This window comes from Lagopus leucura, unplaced genomic scaffold, assembly GCF_019238085.1.
Source record: "Lagopus leucura isolate 7727_CA_CO unplaced genomic scaffold, USGS_WTPT01 Super-Scaffold_100016, whole genome shotgun sequence".
NCBI classification, from domain to species: domain Eukaryota; kingdom Metazoa; phylum Chordata; class Aves; order Galliformes; family Phasianidae; genus Lagopus; species Lagopus leucura.
This window is the reverse complement of record NW_024962270.1, coordinates 7367756-7388039: the sequence shown is the minus strand read 5'-3', so window position 1 is coordinate 7388039 and position 20284 is coordinate 7367756. Positions and strand designations below refer to the sequence as shown.

Here is a 20284-nt window from a genome sequence, read left to right as displayed (position 1 = left end):
CGTTTTTGGGATGTCCCATAAAGCTTTTCTTGATAGAATAAATAATATAATTTAATGTCTGGTGAAGTGTTTTTCAACACCTCCAAATACTTACCCTTTTGTCTCTTTCTTTTATGCTAATAAAGAAAGCTTTTCTGTAGAGTTTATGAGATCCATGAGCTCTATGTGGCTGAAAACTCTCCTGGTGTGTGATGAGAAATAGCATGGAAGACTGAAAGATGTGGGGTGAGGCTGTGAAAGGCAAATGAGAGCCTTACAGACAGACTTCCAGCCATCCATACTTATTTTCATGAGGCATTACATCCTTACTGCTGGGCTGTGAGAAGTGAGGAAGGCAATTGCACAGGCTATATGTGAAAAAATAAAAGCATCTTTTTGTTCTGCACATTCTTGGGCAGTTTGCTGAACTACAGGAGCCCTGCCGTGTTCCTGCTGAGGTCTCCTGCTCTCTCTGTGATGTCTGTGGACACCCTTCTGTCTTCTCTGTCAGTGAGGTAGATCTCAGCCTCTTAATATTTTTTTCTTCCTTTGTTCTTTTCTCCTCATTGGATGACCTGGTTCCCTACAGACAGCATCTTTCTAATCCTGACCTCTTCCAAACCCCTTCTTCTCATCTTAGCTTTGTTGCTGCTGCATGCCAGCTGCCCCAGACACTCTGACCCTTACATTGGCACTTTTTGTCTCTGCTGCAACCTTCTGAGATGCTCCCAGGATGGCTCAGCACCACCTCATCTTGCAGCAGCTTCACCCAGTTCTTGCTAGGAGCAAATTGCTCGTGGCACAGCCATGAAGTTTTGGGAGCCCAAAGGCACGTCTCATGTGGTACCCTTCAGAAGGAGCCATGAGCTGTCCCCACAGCCCAAATCCAGCTCAGAATGTTGGCAGAGGGAGGAAGCCTTCTGCTCATGGTTAGATATTCATCTGGGCAATTTGCAGGCAGACTCTGAACTCCCTTCCCCATATCCCTGCTGCAGCCCCGGGATCCGACCACATCTGGGCTGATGGTTTGCTGGGTTTGACAATGTGAGCGCAGTAAATAGGCTGCTCAGCACTGCCAGCCATTTCCCTCCAATGGCTGCAAAATAAATGGTGGGATGTATTCCAGTGCAGTGCTGCAACCACCCAAAATACCACTATAAAATTCACAGGCACAAAATAGAGTGAGTGCATTAAGCAAGGCTTAGGGGGATTATCGAATTAAATCGGTGCCCTCTCCACCCTTCCCCCAGTCAAAGATATTAGGAATCGAAATACAAAAAAGGGTGTTAAAACAGCACAATGGGCTCCACTAAAACCTATAAAAGCAGAGAAACTCATTGTCGAGGCCGTTGCTTTCTTCCAGGCTCCTATTGTGTTTGGGCACAACGATTCTGCCGGGAATGGGAGGGCTGTGCGTGGGTAATCCTGGGAGCCACCACAGCCCTAAGCTGCACCGGTGGCATTCCCCCACAGAAAGGAAACGTCACAGGGCTGTGTGCCCCCAGCACTGCTGTCTGCTGCTCTGCCTGCATCATCCCTGCAGCCACACAGCCCTGCGGTTGTCATCTGCTGCCTGCATCGCAGCAAGGCTTGCAGCACCCACGGGTCTGCTGCGTGCACGCAGCCTCTGTTTGTTAATCCAAACGGGGCTTATTCAGAATTAAAAAACGAAAGCAAGCAAACAAACAAAGCGAGCAAAAAAAGCCTTTAAACGTGATCTATGTGAACAGCTTATGGTGGTGCAGCAGAACAGCCGCTCAGCATGCAGCCATAGCTATGCTGCGGCATCACGGAGTGGGTTTTAGGTTAATGTGTGGCCCTCTGTGCCTGCTTTAGTTTAGAGAAGTACAGAAAAAAATAATTTTGAATTTAACATTAAATATTTTAATAACTTAATGATACGAATCATAGACTCACCAAGCTTGGAAAAGACCTCCAAGATCATCTAGTCCAACTGTCCACTGACCACCAGTGTTTCTCCACTAAATCATATCCCTCAGTACAACATCTAAATGGTTCTCGAACACCTCCAGGGATGGTGACTCCATCCCAACACTGGGCAGCCCATTCCAGTGCCTCACCACTCCTTTGGTGAATACATTTTTCCTATTTTCCAACCTGAACCTCCCTGAACCTAGCGTAACTTAAGGCAGGTACCTATCATGCTGTCACTCTACTGGGGAGAAGGGGCCAACCCCCACCCTCCACAACCTCCTTTCAGGCAGCTGTAGAGATCAGTAAGGTCTCCCCTGAGCCTCCTCTCTCCAGACAGAACAATCCCAGTTCCTTTAGCCGTTCCCCATAAGACCTGTGCTCCAGACCCTTCACATTTCCATTGCCCTTCTGTGGACACGCTCCAGCACTTTGATGTCTTTCTTGTAGTGAGGGCCCCAAAATTGAGCACAGCACTCAAAGTACCACTCGCAGTGCTGAGTACAGAGGGATGATCGATTCCCTGCTCCTGCTGGCTGCACCATTTCTGATACAATCCAGGATGCCATTGGCTTTCTTGGCCACTTGGCACACTGCTGGCTGATGTTCAGCTGAGCTCTGACCAGCCCCTCCAGGTCCATTTCTCACACACAGCCTTCCAGTTGCTCGGCCTAACTGCAGGACCTGGCACTTGGTTGTGTTGAAGCTCATCCCATCGGCGTCAGCCCAGCAATCCCGTCTGTCCAGATCAAATGATTTAGATATGATGAGGTTAAATATTTAATACACAAATACTTAAAATCAAATTTTAATCCCTAGTACATGTACAGAATACCTATCACCCAAATGTCCACAGAACCATTCCCTTACCAGGGAATCCCTTTTCCTTGTGCCTTTCTTAATGCTATTACAGACCCCTGTAATGCATGTCCGGCAGTATTTAAAGCAGAGTAATAAAATAAATTCATTGGGCCTGGGATCTGCGGAGCAAGGAAATGAGACACCTGTGTGGCAGCAAATGGGATTTTCGGGACTCTGTGCTCTCTGGGGAACACACAGGTTTCGTTGCTGCATGTGCACCGGTGCCCGGAGGGAGAGCTACGGGCATAGCCAGAAAAGCATTGTTAATAAGTGCTAATTAGTAAAGCCACCGGGGTTCCTTTGACCTTACTGCAAAGCTGCACTGCGAGGTGTGGGGTGGAAGGATGAGAAGAGAGGAGCATCTCTGGGTGGGAGCCCTGCGCTCCCCCATGGCCCCCCTCTGCCTGCGTGCTGCGGCGCAGCTCAGTGCGGCTCTGTGCTGGGCTCGGGGTGCTGCCTGTGTGTGACAGCATGGCCTGGGAGAAAACCAAAGCTGCGGCTTTCCAAACACAAGTAATATTGCTATGGCAACAAAGGAACTCACCTGAAAATGAAATGTGTGCTGGAAAGCAGCCCTATGTATTTAGGGAGCAGAAAAAGACAGATCCTGGTTTATTTTTTTTAGCTTTCCTGAACTCTTGACCTATTACAAAAATCAATTTCTATCCGAGATAAAACATAAACTGAACATGACCCAACCTCTACCGCTGAAAGAAGCCCCGTTCTTTTAAACAGCAGCTCTGAGGTCACCACCTGGATCACCCCACGTCCCCCACGCCTTCTCCACGTTGATGAGGCTGCCAAAACCCAGCAGCATTCCCATCTCTCAGGCAGCCACTCATTAAGGTTGGGACCACCAAGACGGACCGCCAGCCCACCATGCTGTGTCAATGCCATACCTCCATGCTCCTTGGCATATCCAGATTACCACCAAGGACACGCTCAGCAGTGAGGACCCATCTTTTCCTGGATACAGTTAAAATGTCTCAAAATCCACTTGTGAAACTCCTGTGGCAACAAGGCTCAGCCCATCCGTGCTGCTCACTTGATGGGGAAACGCAGTGGTCTGTCACACTCATCTATAATAATGGATTTTTATCTGTAGTTATGGGTTTTTCTCACTCTTAATTGCAGTGAGTGAAGAACTGAGATATTTTCCATAGCACCTTGTGTGCACGTTACCCTATGAATTATAAATCTTTCTTTCGAGCCTAGCAGCCGTTCCAACAGCAACCTAAGGTACCACTTCAGCCTCTCCTCTTGAATGCTGGAGGGATTCCTCTGCTTGCACCGGTGCTGAGCCACGAGGACTTCCCAGCAGCAATGGGGCAGGATGGGGCACCCTGCTGTCCCCACATCCCAGCACCAAACATGGCCCCGAGCGGGGGCTGCCTTCCCCCAGCTTTTTGGAAGGGAAATGAAAAAAAAAAGAAAAAAAGAATGGTTAAAGCTGCTGCGTGCTGCCCTTTTCCTTTCCACTTTGGAAGCCTTTTTAACGTGCAGTTTTCCAGCAATTTGAACGAAAATTGCCCTGAAAGAATGAAACAAAAAAAATCTGTCTTATTTTTTCCAGCAAACCCCCCTGTGCCACACAAGCAGCTGCAGAGAATTTCTCTTCCAAACAGATGATGTAATGGGCTTTGTCAGCCAATGCTGTAATGAATAAAAACCTAGACCCTAAAATCATCCGAGCTTTTGATGAAGCCCATAAGGTTTGTGGTGCGGGCAATCCCCAAAAGGATGGAGCAGTGGGTTTTGTCATGCAGATGGCAGAGGGAGGGCAGTGGCACCGGGGCTGTGCTGTGGAGGCACCGGGCAGCACAGAGGGAACGGGCAGAAAGTAGAGCTTTTGTTTCCCTTAAAATAAATGGGCTGAAGAAAGGTGCTGATGGGAGATGTTGAGGGGGGGCATGGCTTTGCAGGGCAGGAGCACAGCTTCTGCCCCTACTGCTGCCTGCTGATGCCAGAGTCCAAGGAATTAATTTTTCTTAAAAAAAAACCCTCAAGTTATGAGAAGTGAACCATATAAAAGGTGTTAGATTTCAATCAGGAAAGGCAGCTGAGTCGCGCTGGCACGCTTGGAGCAGAAATAGATGGGGATGGAGCCCTCCCTCTGGTCAGCCTGCAGAGGGACCTCCACTGACTGCCATGGGCCTCACCTTCCATATTTGCTTGGATTTCTGCTGTTTCTTTCCCTTTGGGCTCATGCATTTCAGCAAGATGCACAAAGCGAAGCAGGGCACCTACTTGCTCCCCTCACAACAGCATTGGCACTGCCACTGTCCCTTGGGCAGAAGAACACCTGCATGCGAGTTCTGCTCCATCCTTCTGGGCTCCCGTGCTGCCCAAAATGCAACCCAGGGTCACCAATGGTGAGGAGAGACGAGCCCCAAGGCTCCGTGCTGGAGGCTGGAGCCAGGCTGAGCAGTGCTGGAACACGGCTGGGATGTGTCCCTTAACTCTGTGAAGCAGCCACGGCCGTGTCGTGGCACCAAATGCACAGCAGGACCAGGCAGCAGGGACCTGGGGACAACTCAGGGCCCCCAGCACTCCATGCCCCCGGATTTGGGGATCCATTTGGGCAATGAGCTCCTCAGCTTAATTACGCGCTGCGGGAAATGTGGCCAATCTGCATCTGCCACTCGGTAATTCCGTGGGGCACCGCTTTGTCTGCTTTGTCTTCCAACACAAGAGCCACCGACCCCTATTCACTTCCCGTGCCACCGCATCACTCTCTCCACCTCCCTCCTCCTTGTTCCCCTCTCTGTCAATTCTTTGCAAGACAAAAAGGGCAATTTATTTAATTGTTGCTGATACAATGTGCTAAAACTCTCAACAGTTAATTACACTTGTTAATTATTTTAATTACTCCCAGGGTAACGGTCCAGGTATAGAAGAGGACCCCACCGGGCTGCATGGGCACAGAGCAGAGTGGTCTGTTATCTCTTATGCTGAGATGCTGCATCTCTGTAGCGCACAGCACAACCACTCTCTGACAACATGGGTGGTGAAATAGGAGCAGGGAACGCTTGGCCTAGATTTGCAAATTTCTGTTTGCAGCGTAGAAAGATTTATAGGAGGAGGCCTGAGGGGAAGGCAGCTCTCGCAGGGCTTCCCTCAGACTGTGAGTCCAGCCCTCCTTGGTGCTCCTGGTGCAAAACGGAGCAGGGTCCTGACCTGCAAAGGACAAGCGATCAGCTCCAGCACACAACAACCCTGGCTGGAAGCTGTGGCTGTGTCCCAGCTGGAGCACACCCACCTCCACTGCAGCAGCATGTGGATCCAAGCAGCTCCCTTGTGGTTGTGGAGCTGCATCCAGCGGGATCCCCGCAGTGAGGGTGAAGGCAGAGAGCTGCTGCCATCAGAGCCTTCCCTCCCTGCTGCTGCTTTCATCTTCCCGAGGGAAAAGCAAACAGAGGGGAACCAGAAATCTTTGTGGCTACGAAGTCTCACATCTGGTTTTAGCTCCAAGAAACGTACTCCCACTCCCTCCTTGAACTGTTAATGTTAAACTAATAAAACCCCGGTGATTTTTCTGGATTTCAGTGTTTGGATCGCTTACAAGCAGCTTTCACAGTGAATTCCAGGATTGCTCTCACCTCCATCCCTAAGGAAAGCAATGCACCCCTCTTGGCAGGGAAGAAGATGCTGCCAAATGGCAGAACTCCATGGCTCCAGCATCGCAGGACGAGCAGCAGCCCAGGGCTGCGGGGTGGGCAGTGCCTGGCTGTGTGCAGGGCACACTGCTCCCCTCAGCTCCGAGTCCTCACCCTGGCAGCGACCCCTGGAGCAGCACAGTCCTTGAGTCCAGTGAGACAAACCTGGTTTAAATCTGGCCCTCCCATTCTATTTGTAGGTTTCAATTCCACATTTTTATCTGCACTGCTCCCCCCCCTCCCACTCCCCATACCCTTTTTTTAAGAACGTCTGGAAATGTTTAAGATGTGTCCAACTATATTAAAATGCCTTTGAGAGCTTTGCGATGTCAATTTGATTTCCGCTCTTTCAGAGGCAGCGCTTTCCAATTTGCGATGTTGTTCATTTCATATCACATAAGCACCTACTTCATTTCACTTCTTCCAGGTGTCACCTCTCGGTGACAATCTTGGGCTCACTGTAACACACGGGGCCAACACTTGAGTGTTCCCATGTGACACGTTGTGAGCATCTCCCTCCCGAGCCAGGCAGTGCTTTGTTTCCCCAGGACCCTCTGCTATTTGCATGGACAGCAATGACTTCTGACCCCTTCCTCCATGCTCTGTAGTGACCGCCTCCCCTCTCTGGGCTCTGGGACGCTCTCTGGCCAGCAGCCACGCTGACATTGTTCTCTCAGAAGGAGAGAGGCTCCTCGAAAGCCACGGACGCAGCCCGAGGGGTGTTCTTGGCTCACTGGAAGCCATCCAGCAGGATCAGGTTTCAGAGCAGGGCTCCTGCGCCAGCTGCATGGAGGAGGAACATCACCATTGGGACAACTGGAAAGAAAAGCCATCCGTTTCTATTCAGGGGATCCAATTTTCTTTCTGCTTCATCAGATTAACACCAGTGTAACTCCATTAACTACCAGGGAGCTCTTGATCTGAAAATCAGACACATCAGATTTTCTGGCTTTTGCATGCAGTTACTTCACTCAAAGGAGCAAAGATGGACATAGGATGTATCTACAAAAGCCTTTCTTGTACATGGTCTGGGGGGAGTTGTTATTCTCCCCTCCTCATTTAAAATAAGAGATTTCACTCCCTCCTCCTGTTTTTTTCCAAGCAGAAGGACCTCACTGATTTCCATGTTCTGTTTGTGCCTCTTCCCTCATGTTCCTCCCTCTGTGCTGCCCCAACACATCGCTCACGATGGACCCAAGGGAGAAGTTCCAGGGTGTCTCCTCTTCCTTCAAACCCCACTTTCTAGGTGCCCAGCAGTTTCTCTAAGCCTTTCATTGCTATCACAGAGCAAACACTTTCCCACGTTCTGCTGAGGCTCCTGTAGAACAAGCATTACATCGAGGAATGCGAGGTCTCAGCCCTTTATCCTACATTCAATACACACGCTGAAGTAAGCTCAGCCCCACGCTGCGTTAGGAGACTGCATCCTAAATTTCATCACAGGGCATTTGTGCACTGAGTGAAGAGCCTTGCTTTGTCCAATGATTGCTACTAAACGAAACCATTATGGAGAACCTCCCTAACAATAGGATGGGTCCAAAGCGTGCACACAATCCCTCCAGTTGGTCCACAATGGGTTCGCTGTTCCCTGCCATCTTGCTGGGTGGAAGCACGCTGTGTTTCTGTGCTGACGGTGCAATGTGACCCAGCACTGCTTCACTGCACCCAGAGCGCTGCACTGTGTTCCAGCAGCCCTGGCCCTGGCCAAACACCCAACTCTGCAATTCCTTGTAGGGCTCCTGCTTACTGGTGCCTGCAGTCCGCTCGTTAAACTGGGTGTAACATTCATCAAACTACCTCCACGTACAGAGTCTGTAACTCATGATGAGCAGCAGCATCGCCACCGTTCACCGGGTCTCAGTGCAAAATGCAAGCCGACAGTTCTACATGTGCCTTGCTCAAAACATGCATCTTACCTCACATGAAGTCTCCTCCCTTTGCTGAGAGCACCACTGTGCCACTACAGAACCATTGCTGTCTTAAGACTCAGGAAGCTGTTTGCCACATCACACCTTGTCCAGTCTGGAGTTGTTATCTTCAGTAATGGTAATCAAACGCCCAAATCGATTTTGCCTGTGTAGCCATTCTAAGAACCTTTCCTAGTCAGAACTAGAATAGGAAACACGTTTCTTATGCCCGAGAGCTCTGGCAGTGGAGAGCCAAGGAGCTTGGTGAAGGGTTTCTCCATGCCTTCCAGCTGAGCCTGGAATCAGGGACACCCAAACTGACTGCTTGTGAAAGGTTTCAGTTTCCCACTGAAACCTCCACTTTTTGGTCAGCCATAAACTGGAGTTGCCTTTGCTGCAGTGTCAAGATGTCAAGAGTACCAGATGAGGAGGGCTTGGCAGAAGGCAGAAATCTATTTCATTGTGCAACTCACTCAAATATCCCATTGCTCTGAAAAGCTGTGAACTTGAGCAACGAGGTTTGTATGAAAAGTTCTTAAGCAATTTTCTGAGTTTATTTGTAACAGGAATCTGGTTGTAACAATAGTTATAGAATTAAGAAAACTCTCGCCCTGGCACTGAAAGGGGAACTAAACAAAACCAAACTCTCAATGGTATGTCTCTGTGTAACAGCTTCTGAATTAGAATGGAGAAATGTGACCTAACATACAGAATGACCTCAATTAGCGGGTGATGGGCTGATTACACTTTGGCACATGGATGAGCCTTTTGCTAGGAAGAAAATACCAACCATACTCATACTGTTGGCTACTATTTAAATAACCATGCCCGAAACACTAAGGGAGAATGAAACTGGGAAGAGAGGGGCGTCACTGAGATTTGCACAAAGAGCTCACCTTCCTATTTACACCAGATGTGCTGTTACGCCCCTGCACAGCAACCACTGGAAGCTGGGAGGAGACACTGCAGCTATAATATGCTTTATTCCAAAATGCATTTTATCCTTAAAGCTGTGCAGGCCCACTGCTATTTCTCACCAACTTCAAGCAGCATTTGGTCAGACCCTAAAAACTATTGCATCTTGTCTCTGAAACAAACTGCCATGCTTATTAGCGATCCTTCATTGCCCAAAAGCAAGCTAAATTCAGTAATTTTCATGCGTAAAAGTGTGGGGATGACATTTGAATTGTCACTGGATCCCTTCAACCTAAAATACGCAGAATCCCCTGGTATCACTAAATCACCATGAGATTTCACACAGCGACAGATGCACCCACAGAAAATCCTAGGAGGGAAAAATACCACCTGAACTTGTGTAACAGCCCTGCAAGGAAGTTGCAGCTCACATATGCTGGCTGCTTTAGCAGAGCACATCTATGGAATGAAAGGTGTCACAGCAGAAATAAAAATCATCTGTGCTTTAGGCCTTGGAGGTTAAATCACCACTAAACATCACCGAGTAGCCAGCACCCCAGGGTGCTGCTCAGGGAACAGCCATTTCATACAGGGCACTGCACTGAGACACTGAGTTGGGCTGTGGATAGAAGATGAACTGTGCAGCCTCCTGGAATTTCACATTTCTGAGCTGCAAAACAATCTTACATACACGAAAAACACACTTTCTGCATTGCAGACATTTTTCTTCCTATCAAATACATGATAAATTTGGTCATCAATGTGAAGAGACCATAAAGAAGGTGGCTTAGAGAGGAAAATGTGAAGTGTCCTTGAAAAAAATTGTATAGCATAGCTGTAGCAACAGAAATAAGACTAGGTAAAACATATTAAACCCCTATGTATACTGCCTAGTCTAGCAGCAATTCCCAGAACAGGCTTGCATTCATGGAAACCATTTTCTGTATATACACACATGATCATGCTGGGGGAAGCTAAGCAGGAAAACGCTCCGTAAGTAGGATATATTAGAAGAAGCTATAAGTAAAAGGTAGGTAAGCATGCACTTTATCTGGTACTATGGCCATTCCAGCATAACAGAAAACCATTTTACACTACCAGCCGTTTGCTGTCAGCACTGCTATCTCCAAGCTCACCTGCTATTTCTAAGGAAGACCCCTCTTCTAAACCGTTATCAATTACCAGGCACTGAAACATAAAGGAGACAACACCCACCAGACGCTGGGCAACACCAATGTCTCAGCTTCTCTCGAGGAAGCACGGTTTAGAACGCGAGCTTCCATGTGGGAATGCTGGGCGGCGCCTTTCCTCTGGAACCATCTGTTCCCATCCTGACTGCCAAAAACGGGGTCGGTTTTGTTGACACAACGGCGGGAGCCAGGGGCCCAAGCAGCGGCCGTGCTGTGGATGCCAGGGCCCAGCTGCACAGGTCCGCCAGCACAGCTCCAGCAGCGCGTGTGCAGCACAAGCAACGAACCACAGTCAGTTTTTGAGGAGTCTTTTTTATTAAGATAAATCCAGCAAAATTCCTAACAGTGGGTACATACAACCGACCTGCCCTTTTAAAAGAAATGCTTGTATTTCATTTAAAAACATGATTACACTTTTTTTTCATTATTTATTTATTTTTCAAAACCGACAAAATAAAATTACATTTGGGAAAACAACAGATTTCCAGCTCTTAGGTATTTTTTTTTTTTTTTTTTCATGAAAATAGCTCACCTTCTTTATAAAAGCAACCCACAGAACCACTGGAATGTTTAACACAGTTATTTGTTTTGAGACCTCCCCACTTTAAGAAACCATACAACACGTACAAGGGTAAAATTAAAATCTGAACTCTGTAAGCATGACTTACACAAAAAGGGACACACTGACAGAAGTCAAAAGCTACCACCACTTATTCTTTCCATGTACCATACAAACTATTACAATCACAAAATTTAAAAACAATGATTTTTTTTTTTGTTTTGTTTTGTTTGTTAGGGATTTAATTCCCAAGTAACCGAGATGAAGATGTTCCATAATTAAATTCATGCTAAAAAAACCTGCATTTATAAAATAGTTGATAAAAATATTCCTCTCTGTTAACAATACAGCATGGAGGTACGGATACCAAATGATGGAGATATAGGGCAGGGTTAACATTACTCGGACTTGGCTTCCTTATCATCAGATGCTTCAGCAGCTGGTGCCTATAAAAGTGTTTGGGAAGAATAGAAATATTATTTGTAATGCTAATCGGATCCCATTCTAACAAGCATCAAAGAGAGACTACTTTGTTAGCACGCACATGGACAACACTTTGTGTAGGTAAACAGGAAAGCACAGCTACTACCAATAATATCAACACAACAACGCGTTGGCTGATAATTCTAAAAACTAAACCATGGAGGAGGAGTATCATTTGATGACTGATTAATATCAGAATGATAAGAGAATCCAGAGACAGAATTTGAAACGTGTTTTAGATAAGGATCAATCAAGTGCTAGGGGAAGTTCATGTCCTCATCTCCGTCCAGTCACAGGAAGTGTAAGAATTGCACACAAATACTGTGTTGTACGAACTTCAGGGAGGCAGATCTCACCTGTTTTCTATGAAACGTCTGCTATTAGTTTCTAAGTCAACACATCAAAATTGCCAAGCTCCTATCAGTGGTCCTTGGAAGGACGATGGTGCCATATTAATTTTTAGCAGAGAAGCTTGAGAATTGTTTTTTAGAATGAACAAATGAATGACCCATTAACTCTGTAGCGACACTCAGCACACGAAGAGAGAGCACTGTAAATCAACAGCACTGGAGTACACAACAGGCTAGGCTACAGCTGCAGGGATAAAAGGAGCCTGTAGCAAATGTTGCACTTCTATCAGCAACAGGAGTGCTAGGAAAAGGCCATCAGGAGCGGACTGAAGCTTGTAGCCAGTCCTAGCAAACGGCAGCTCTTGTGTAAGTAGTGATACGGTAAGAACCTGCAAGGAAGAGGCTTGCAAATCAAGAGACAAGACCAAGAACCTATAAGAAAGAGGCTTTCAGATCAAGAGACAAGACCAAGTTTGTTTTGAAGAACTCTTGTTGAACTGTTCTGATGCGAAGAATTGTTTTAAAGAATTGTGTAAAACTTAAAACCAGATTTCTGGCACAGTACCAACCCGTGCTGAGCAGAATAGGCAATCCAGCAGTCCAGAGAGGATATGCAAAGTCAGCTCAGGGTTGGACAGCAATCTTTCTGAGCTCTATTGTTCCCCAGATATTCTGCATTGCTCTTGTGCCAACACAGAGAGGGACACTACAATAGCACAGACCACCTGTGGAAGGGCTCTACCACATAGCAGGAAAGAGTTTGAGGAGAATGCTATTCTTTCAGGCTCTCCCTGGGAGTCGCCCTGCACAGACACTGCAGCTGGTGTGTCTTAACAGGACAGCAGTGAACGCAGCACCTTCCGACAGGAGGCCCCAATCATTAGTTCCAGCAGATGCATTACCAATACATCTGTGTTTATTCCCATGTTTACTGTAGCTAAGGTACCTCATTAGTTTTGGTATCTCCATTTTCAGAGTGGTTTTCTTCTTTTGCATCCTCTTGTTTAGTTTCATCTTTGCCTTTGGCTCCTTTCTTCCCTTTTGTTGCTGCCTTTTTGTCTTCCTTTTTATCGTTTGCTGCCTTTTCTTTCTGTTAAGAAAAGAAACTGTGATATGGCAAATGCTGACTTCCAACTCGTACGCCTTCATTCGCACATTCGCAACTCTGAACCTGTCCACACAACCTGCTTCTACACACAGAACTTCCTAGTGACAGAGATGAGATGAAGGTTTCTATGGAGAAGTGTTCTCCTTCTATTCTGCCCCAAACGTGCTACTGAGAAGCGCATAATATAAAAGCAGTCACAGCTGGGGTTAAAATAATTCCTATTTTAAATAGGCATTCAATTAAATTAGCTAAAAAATGCTGGAGTTGAACTGGCCTGTATTTCTGCTGTGCTGCTGAAAGGCATACCAAAGAACAAAAAGAACATGTGCAACTAGTGGAAATACCAGAATACTTCAGATGTGCTATTGAGGCCTATTTAGAAACTCTAACAAAGCTGTAGTCAAAGGACTTTCCCCCTTGTCTGCCCGAAATATTCCTTACTATAATAAACCATTTGTGTGATGCACAAGCTGGGGGCCCAACAGCATCACTTCAATAACAACGCAAATTTTGCAGTTATTATTTAACCACACTTTCTTGTATGGCTGATCAGACTAAATCAAAACAAAGTTCAATGCCACAACTTCTGTAGTAACAGTTTTCTATATAGTAAGGTCAAACCCTGACCCTAACCCAGAAACAAGCATGGTTTCTTACCAGTTTCACTTGCAAGGATCTGCCCCTTGCTGCCAATAAAGAACCAGCAAACCAGAAACCATCAGAGAATCTAAGCAGATCATGACTGATAAACATGGTTCCAACAAAAGAACAATAAATACCTCCAAAACCACTACCCAAAGGTAAATGAAGCTAAGCACATAAATCGCAAATACACACATTTACCTAGTCAGAAAATGGAGTTGTCCCAGTGTCTAAAAGTTCTAGAAAGTCTATATGCTTATTTCAACTCCTAGCTTATTAGTTCACAAAATTAATTCACATCAAAAATGAGTTGTTTGCTAATGTCAAACACAGACACAAAATGTTAAGAGCAAAGCCACCTGATTATTCAGTAATGCTGATGATAAAAAACTCACCCAAATTAAAACCAAGTCCTGTAACAGTGCGGAAAGCTCAGACAGGAGGTTGGTGGCACCAATCAGGAGTGAGGCTTTTTCCTCTCTATCCTCCCACTCCCCAGCCTGACCTTCCTGAGGGATTTCAGCCCACCTGGAAAACTCCACCTCAGTGGCATTAGAAGTCTCCTTCCCCCAGGCTGTGCCCACTCTCCAGAACCTTCTCCTCCATTCTGGGGGCTGACTTATGAAGGATACACAACGGCTCTTTTCCAGAGTGAAGGAAGAGAGTCGTCAAATAGAGCAGGAAAGAGAGCCATCTGCCTCCTCTCGCCCTCTTCCCCCAGTTGAAAGAGCACCACTTACACTTTCAAGAGGCAGAGTAGAAGAAGGAAAAGGCCAAGAAAAATAACCATCAGAATAACACCAGCACATAACTATTCTGGAAGTGTCTGGCAGTGTTAAGGTTTGGAACTGCAACGCTGCTGCGATACTGGCTTGCTCTCTGTCCCTTGAACAAACTTCTGGAGACCTCTGAAGCACACAGAAGCAGTCTGCTGTGAAGGGCTCTCTAGCAGCACAGGTGTGTTAGTCACTTGCTCTGCAGACTACTGTCTGTTGGCAAAGCCTCTTAAAACAAGACTTGAGAAGAATCCAGAGAAATTACTTTCTACGACTGGACTCTGAATGGAAAGAAAGTGCCTTGCAGAATACAGCAGTGACTGGGAACCTGGGATCCTGTAGAACTCTTACTACAACCCCTTCTGCATAGATGCTGGTCCTGTATTAGATAGCTTCAGAGAGCCAAAGCTCAAGTCTCCCATATTCAAACCAACACCTTAACTGCAAGAAGAACAATGCTGCTGCCCTGGGTGTGGGGCAACTCGCAACTTGCCAGCAGAACTCAATAGCAATCAGTCCCTGAGAGGAGATGCACCACACAGCTCGTGCAGCACGGGACTGGAGTAAGCTCTAACAGTCACTTACAGTCCTTAACTTTTAAATGCTTAGCTCTGCAACTCCAAAATTCTGTTAGCAGAGCTTCTGTGTATAAATCTTTAGATGTTTCCATCAAAACGAAAAATAAAAAAGCAAGCCTGAAAAAAAGCCAACACCATGCATCGTATGCAATTGCACTGACTTCTGCACGAGTGATCAGCAGAAGCTGACCCCAGCACTCCCAGATCCCAGCTCTCTTTCCGCTGGGGCTACAGGAGCAATGTGGGCTCGAGGGAGCAGCCACTAGAGGGAGGTGCAGCGCAGAATGCTAGCGGCTCACACCGCAGGAATGCTGAGCAGCAGGGCTCCTGGGTTCCCCCGCCGCTCTGGAATGGGATCTAGAAGTTCAGGCTGCACAGCCAAGATGCAGATGTGAAAAACTTGCTCTGGACACCACTGTGATGGGGGATCCCCAGACAGCATGTGGGGTTCTCTTTCTTGTCCTCTCCTCGTGACGTTTTTTGCTGCTCCACACAGCAGAACTCGAGGCAGAGCAGTTTTTTCATCGTCTGGAAGCCCATGATGCCGTATGTGATTGCGAGGGCTTTTAAATGTATACAAAAAGGCACCTGGTTCTCAGGCCATCATATCCTTCTGAAACTAAAAACCTGTGCTTTGCTCAAAACCACCAAGGAAAATGTATGATGGAAACAGACTAAAAGGAGAATTTTTTTTGTTTTCCCAACAGCAAATGCCTAATGCAATCTGAGTATTTACTGATAGCTCTAAAATAAAAGGATTGCAAGCCATGACCTCTGGGAAAGCGTGGCAGAAAGGAAGAATAAATACCTCATGGATCACAGAAACAGCCTCCTTTTATGTTTCGAGTTGTTGCTCCAAAGCACAAAGAAAATGTAAATATTTCTTGTTTAGCTGTATTGTCAGACATGCTGATATTTTTGACATTTCGGAAAATATCCAGCTTAAGGAAATGAGTATGTAGATCTTTATCTCCAGTGATTAAAATCTGATAAGCTGATAAATGAAAGGAGTGCCTCTGAATGAAAACTCAATAAGAAACTGCAATTAAAAGCATGATTTTCAATGCCTTCCCTAACTGAATTTCTGATCTCTATTGAAATCAATACAGTTTCCCAACAATACATGGTAAGAAACTACAGAATGGCCTTGCGAGGCAGCAGTAGAGCCTCACTACAACTGACTTAAAATCTGATCAGTTTACCACATTCCTTCAGGAGAATTTGGATTAAATGAATTTGATGTCACAATTTCACATTGTTTTAACCCACAAGATTCAATCTTAAATCTTTAAAGAAAACTATGGAAAAAAAAAAAAAAAGTTGTGAATGTTTTGGGTTGTTTCAGTGCTTTTTTCCCCCTCTATGAGTACCCTGAAAAACAGAAGTGTTAACTTCAGTTCAGGATACCTTCAACACTTACCTTAGGTGCTGCCTTTTTGGGCTTTGGCTCCGGTTTAGGCGGAGCAGGTTTCTGTACAAAACACATATAAGAAACAGTCAGATGAGCCCTATACAAGTTTTAGCATTACATTGATAACTTTTGAAAACTACTCCAACAAAAGATTTTGAGTTGACAGCTTCTTTCTGTAGTAATAAGGAATTAATGTCAGTGATGGGTCAATATCTTTTCTTGTTCAAACTCACATTTCCTCATATACCTTACAGTGGCTACAGCACAGATGCTGACTAGCACTAGTGAGTGGATCACTACTGTGTCTGAGTGTCACTGTCTACTGTGAAGGCAAGCATCTGTCAAAAATGAGACGTATTAACATCTGCACATAACTCTAGAAGTCAACACACATCTTAGCTTTCACTAAAATTAAGTACTTTCTTTTTTAAAAAATAACTGTTACCCACTTGGCATTTCCAGACTGCTTAAAAAAGGGCTGGGCACACTAAGTCTGTAGGAAAGGATACCAAGAGCCTGGGGAAGACTGACTTTGGGCTGAACCCTACCACTCAACAGAGATTTACACCCTCTAGATCTCAGTTTACCCAACACTTGGACACTGAAAATCAATGGGCAAATTACAAGCTTAAAGAAAGCGTGGGCAATTTAAAGAGCTATGGGCAGGTATCTGTAGTGAGGAGACCTACAGACACTAAGTCTGTCTTAAAATCAATAGTCCTTGAGTCTGGATACCCAACTCATGTGTCCAGACGTATGTTCACTAATAGATGAATGAAACGACTTGCACAACTCACATGAGATGTGTGAAAGTGAGCCCTGTTACGTGCTGCTGCTCAAAACCCAGACACATAAAGTAGGAATTTTACTCTTGAATATTTTTATACTGTTAACTTGGCCTCTAACAGCAGCAGCAGGAAAAAACAGTCTCTCTGCAACTTTCCCCCAGAACTTAACATCCCATAAGATGGAGTATGAAGAGATCAGAGAGGAATACTCACAGCAGATAGTCTGGCTGACCTTCTCTTTGGCTGCATAAAGAAAGAGGTGTCACTACAGCTCAGCAAGCACAGAGCTGGGCTTTCCCAGCACAGCACAGCACAACACAGCACACACCCTGCACACCCCAGGATTTAGGAACCTCTGGACATAGGGCTGACGGCTCACTCAGCGCTGCTCCCCTGCACAAGCAGCCCTACTGAGATGCCAGGCAACCACGTCCCCTTACTGCCCCGAGGGCCACGTCTGAGCTGTAAGGGCCTGGAGGCCCGCAGCCCCGGGCCCCGAACAGCCGGTGTGCAGAGCGGCGTCTGGGGGACTCAGAGCGGGCGGGCGGTCCCGCAGCGGGATGCCGAGGGCTCACACCCGTAAGGGGAACCTCGGATTTAACCCACACCGCCACAGAAGTCCTGCGCAGAGCGGAACCGAGGAAGGAAATCCTACCTCCTCCTTCGCCTCGCCTTCAGCTGGAGCCTGCAAGAGAAGCGAGAGGGGCGATGAGAGGCAGGGCGATGAGCGGGGACGCGGCCTCACAGCTGCCCCGCGGACTACAGCTCCCAGCGTGCCCCGCGGCCGCCGAGCCGCTACGTCACCGCGCCGCGGCGTCGCCGCGTTTAAAAAGTTCCCGCCAAATCCGCGGCCACAACAAGGTCGCCGCCGGCCCCGCGCAAGGACAAAGCTCCGCGCGCACCCCGCCGCCCCGTGGCTCCGCGCCGCGTCCCGCCGCGATCCCTTCCGAGCACGTGGAGCGGCCGGCAGCGCGCGGCAGCCCGCACCGCCAAGGGGGGCGCGGGGCCCTTGGGAGCCCTTGGGAGGGGCGGGCGGTGAGGGTCCCCCGGGGCGGGGCGGGGGGCTGGGGTGGCGGGAGATCCCGGCGGCGTGGGCCGAGAGAAAGTTGTTAATGATGGTGGCGGCTCCTTCCCCGCTTCCCTTCAAGGACGGTTTCAAACTCTGCGCCGCCTAATGGCTCCGATTTACCATTGCACAACCATCTGGTATGACAAGAAGTGGGAGAAAAAAAAAAAAAAAAAAAAAAAAAAAAAAAAAGGAGAACAAAGGCAAACGGCGAAGAAAGGGACACCGTGAGCGGCTCAGCGCCGCCGGCATACGGCCATACCCGCGCCCAGATGCCGCCGGCGCTGCCCAGGGCTGGCGCGGGGCGGTGGGCGCCCGGCGGAGCGGCGCGGCGCGGCCCAGGCGCGGCGGCACCATGGAGGCGGCGGGAGCAGCATGGAGACGGCCGCGCTGCGCCCGGCGGCGGCCCGAAGTGAACTCGCAGCTCCGCGCCGCGCGGCTCCGGCCCTACGAGAGCGGCCGCGCTGCTGGACGGGCAGCAAAAATGGAAAACGCCGAAACTCTGCGTGCACACGCACACACACACACACACACACACACACACGGCGAATCGGCGCTGTTTGTGCACAAACGGCCGTAATCCTCCCGCCCCCGTTCTGCCCCGCTTACCTTTCTTTTGGGCATAGTTGCACCTTAATAGTTGATTGCAAAATAGAGAGATCGGGAGAGGTGTAAAAAATATAAAGGGAACCGCCGGGAAACTGTTTTCGAGCGTCCTGCGGGATTGCCAAAAAAAAAAAAAGAAGAAAAAAAGAAAAAAAAAAAAGAGACGTCGACGGGACCAAGAGTTAATTGCAGCAGAAACTGAACAAAAAAAAAATCCCCCCCTCTTTATTGCAAACAGTAAAATACACCAACACGCAACCAAACTGCATGAATGGGGAGCGCGAGATGGGCCCAGCCGCAGAGTGACGGCCGCCGCGGCCAATGGGCGTGCGGGAAACGGCGCGAGGGGCGGGGCGGGGGCGGGGGGCGGGGCCGAGGCCGTAGCGCGAGAGACGCTTGCACACGGAGGGCCGGCGGCGGCCTTACGCCGTCTGCGCAGCGGAGGGGCCTAACGCGCGCGGTGAATACGGCGCGGCGCCGCCGGCGGCCTCCGCGCGGCCCGCGGAGGGCGGGCGGTGTCGATGCGAGGCGGCCGCTCGTCGCCGCCGCACTCGGAACGGCTCCGCGCGTCGCGGTGCTGCCCCGCCGGCCGCCGAGCTGCCTTCCCCCCCACCCCCCCCCCCCGTCTCCTCCTTCCTCGCGTCCCCCCAGAGGCCGGGAAAGAAACTTCCCCAAAGTTAGCGCAGGCCGCAGGACGACAACATGGCGGCCGCTCTGTCCCTCGCGGGGCCGCCATGGCGCGGGGCGATCCCGCCTCGGGTCCGGGGGGGGGCGGCGGGAGCGGTACCTGAGGAACGGGCTTCGGGGCGGCCCCGCGAGCCGCCGCCTTTGTCCGCAGGGAGCCGAGGTCGGGGCGCGGAGCCCCGCGCGGTGCCGGCGTCGGCGCGGGCGGGAAGGTGCCGGGCGGGGGGCAGGAGGAGGCGGCACAGAGCCGGGCGGCCGCGCGGCCCGAGTGCCTCCGGGGCGGGCGGCGGCGCGCGGGGGCCGTGGGCCCCGGCTCCGGCTGGAAGGCGCCGTTCGCTCGGCCCAGCGGCCCTAGGTGCTGCTTGGAGCGGGGCCTCCGGTGAGGTAGACCCTGTGCGGAGGTCCCGGGCAAAACCGATGTTTCGTTTTGTCCTAAGTGCGCGTTCCAGTAGGGCTTGTGGCACCTGTTATGTCAGTCTCTCTGGGGAAAGTGCAGGGCACACACGCACTGGAGCCGCTGCTTGAGGCACGGCCTCACTCCTGGCAAAAGGCAGTCGAACCTTTCTGAAAGCCCCCAGCAAGGCGCGTTCCGCAGCCTGCCAAGAGCGTTTTGGTGCTTGGCTGTCGGTGCCACTGCACAGGTTGCCTTGGCATCTGAGCTGGCTGTGAGTTAGCTGAAGCTTCTCTGCCCAACACCAAGTTTATGTAAGAGCAATCTGCAACTTATAGCAGAGTTTTAGATCGTCGTTTCACATAATATTATCATGTCCAAACTTCATTTTTCTAGCAAATT

General features: G+C 48.9%; 1 protein-coding gene across 1 annotated transcript; it reads right to left on the bottom strand.

Moving 5' to 3' along the window:
* Nucleotides 1–10732: 10732 nt before the first annotated feature.
* On the bottom strand, nucleotides 10733–19678 carry HMGN5 (high mobility group nucleosome binding domain 5). Its single transcript, XM_042876724.1, has 7 exons — nucleotides 19595–19678; nucleotides 18811–18917; nucleotides 17791–17820; nucleotides 17349–17378; nucleotides 16357–16407; nucleotides 12779–12922; nucleotides 10733–11445 (listed from the first exon to the last, which is right to left on the bottom strand). The coding sequence occupies exons 2-7, from the start codon at nucleotides 18823–18825 to the stop codon at nucleotides 11398–11400; spliced, it is 318 nt and encodes a 105-aa protein (XP_042732658.1). The 5' UTR covers nucleotides 18826–18917; nucleotides 19595–19678; the 3' UTR covers nucleotides 10733–11397.
* Between the last annotated feature and the right edge of the window lie 606 nt (nucleotides 19679–20284).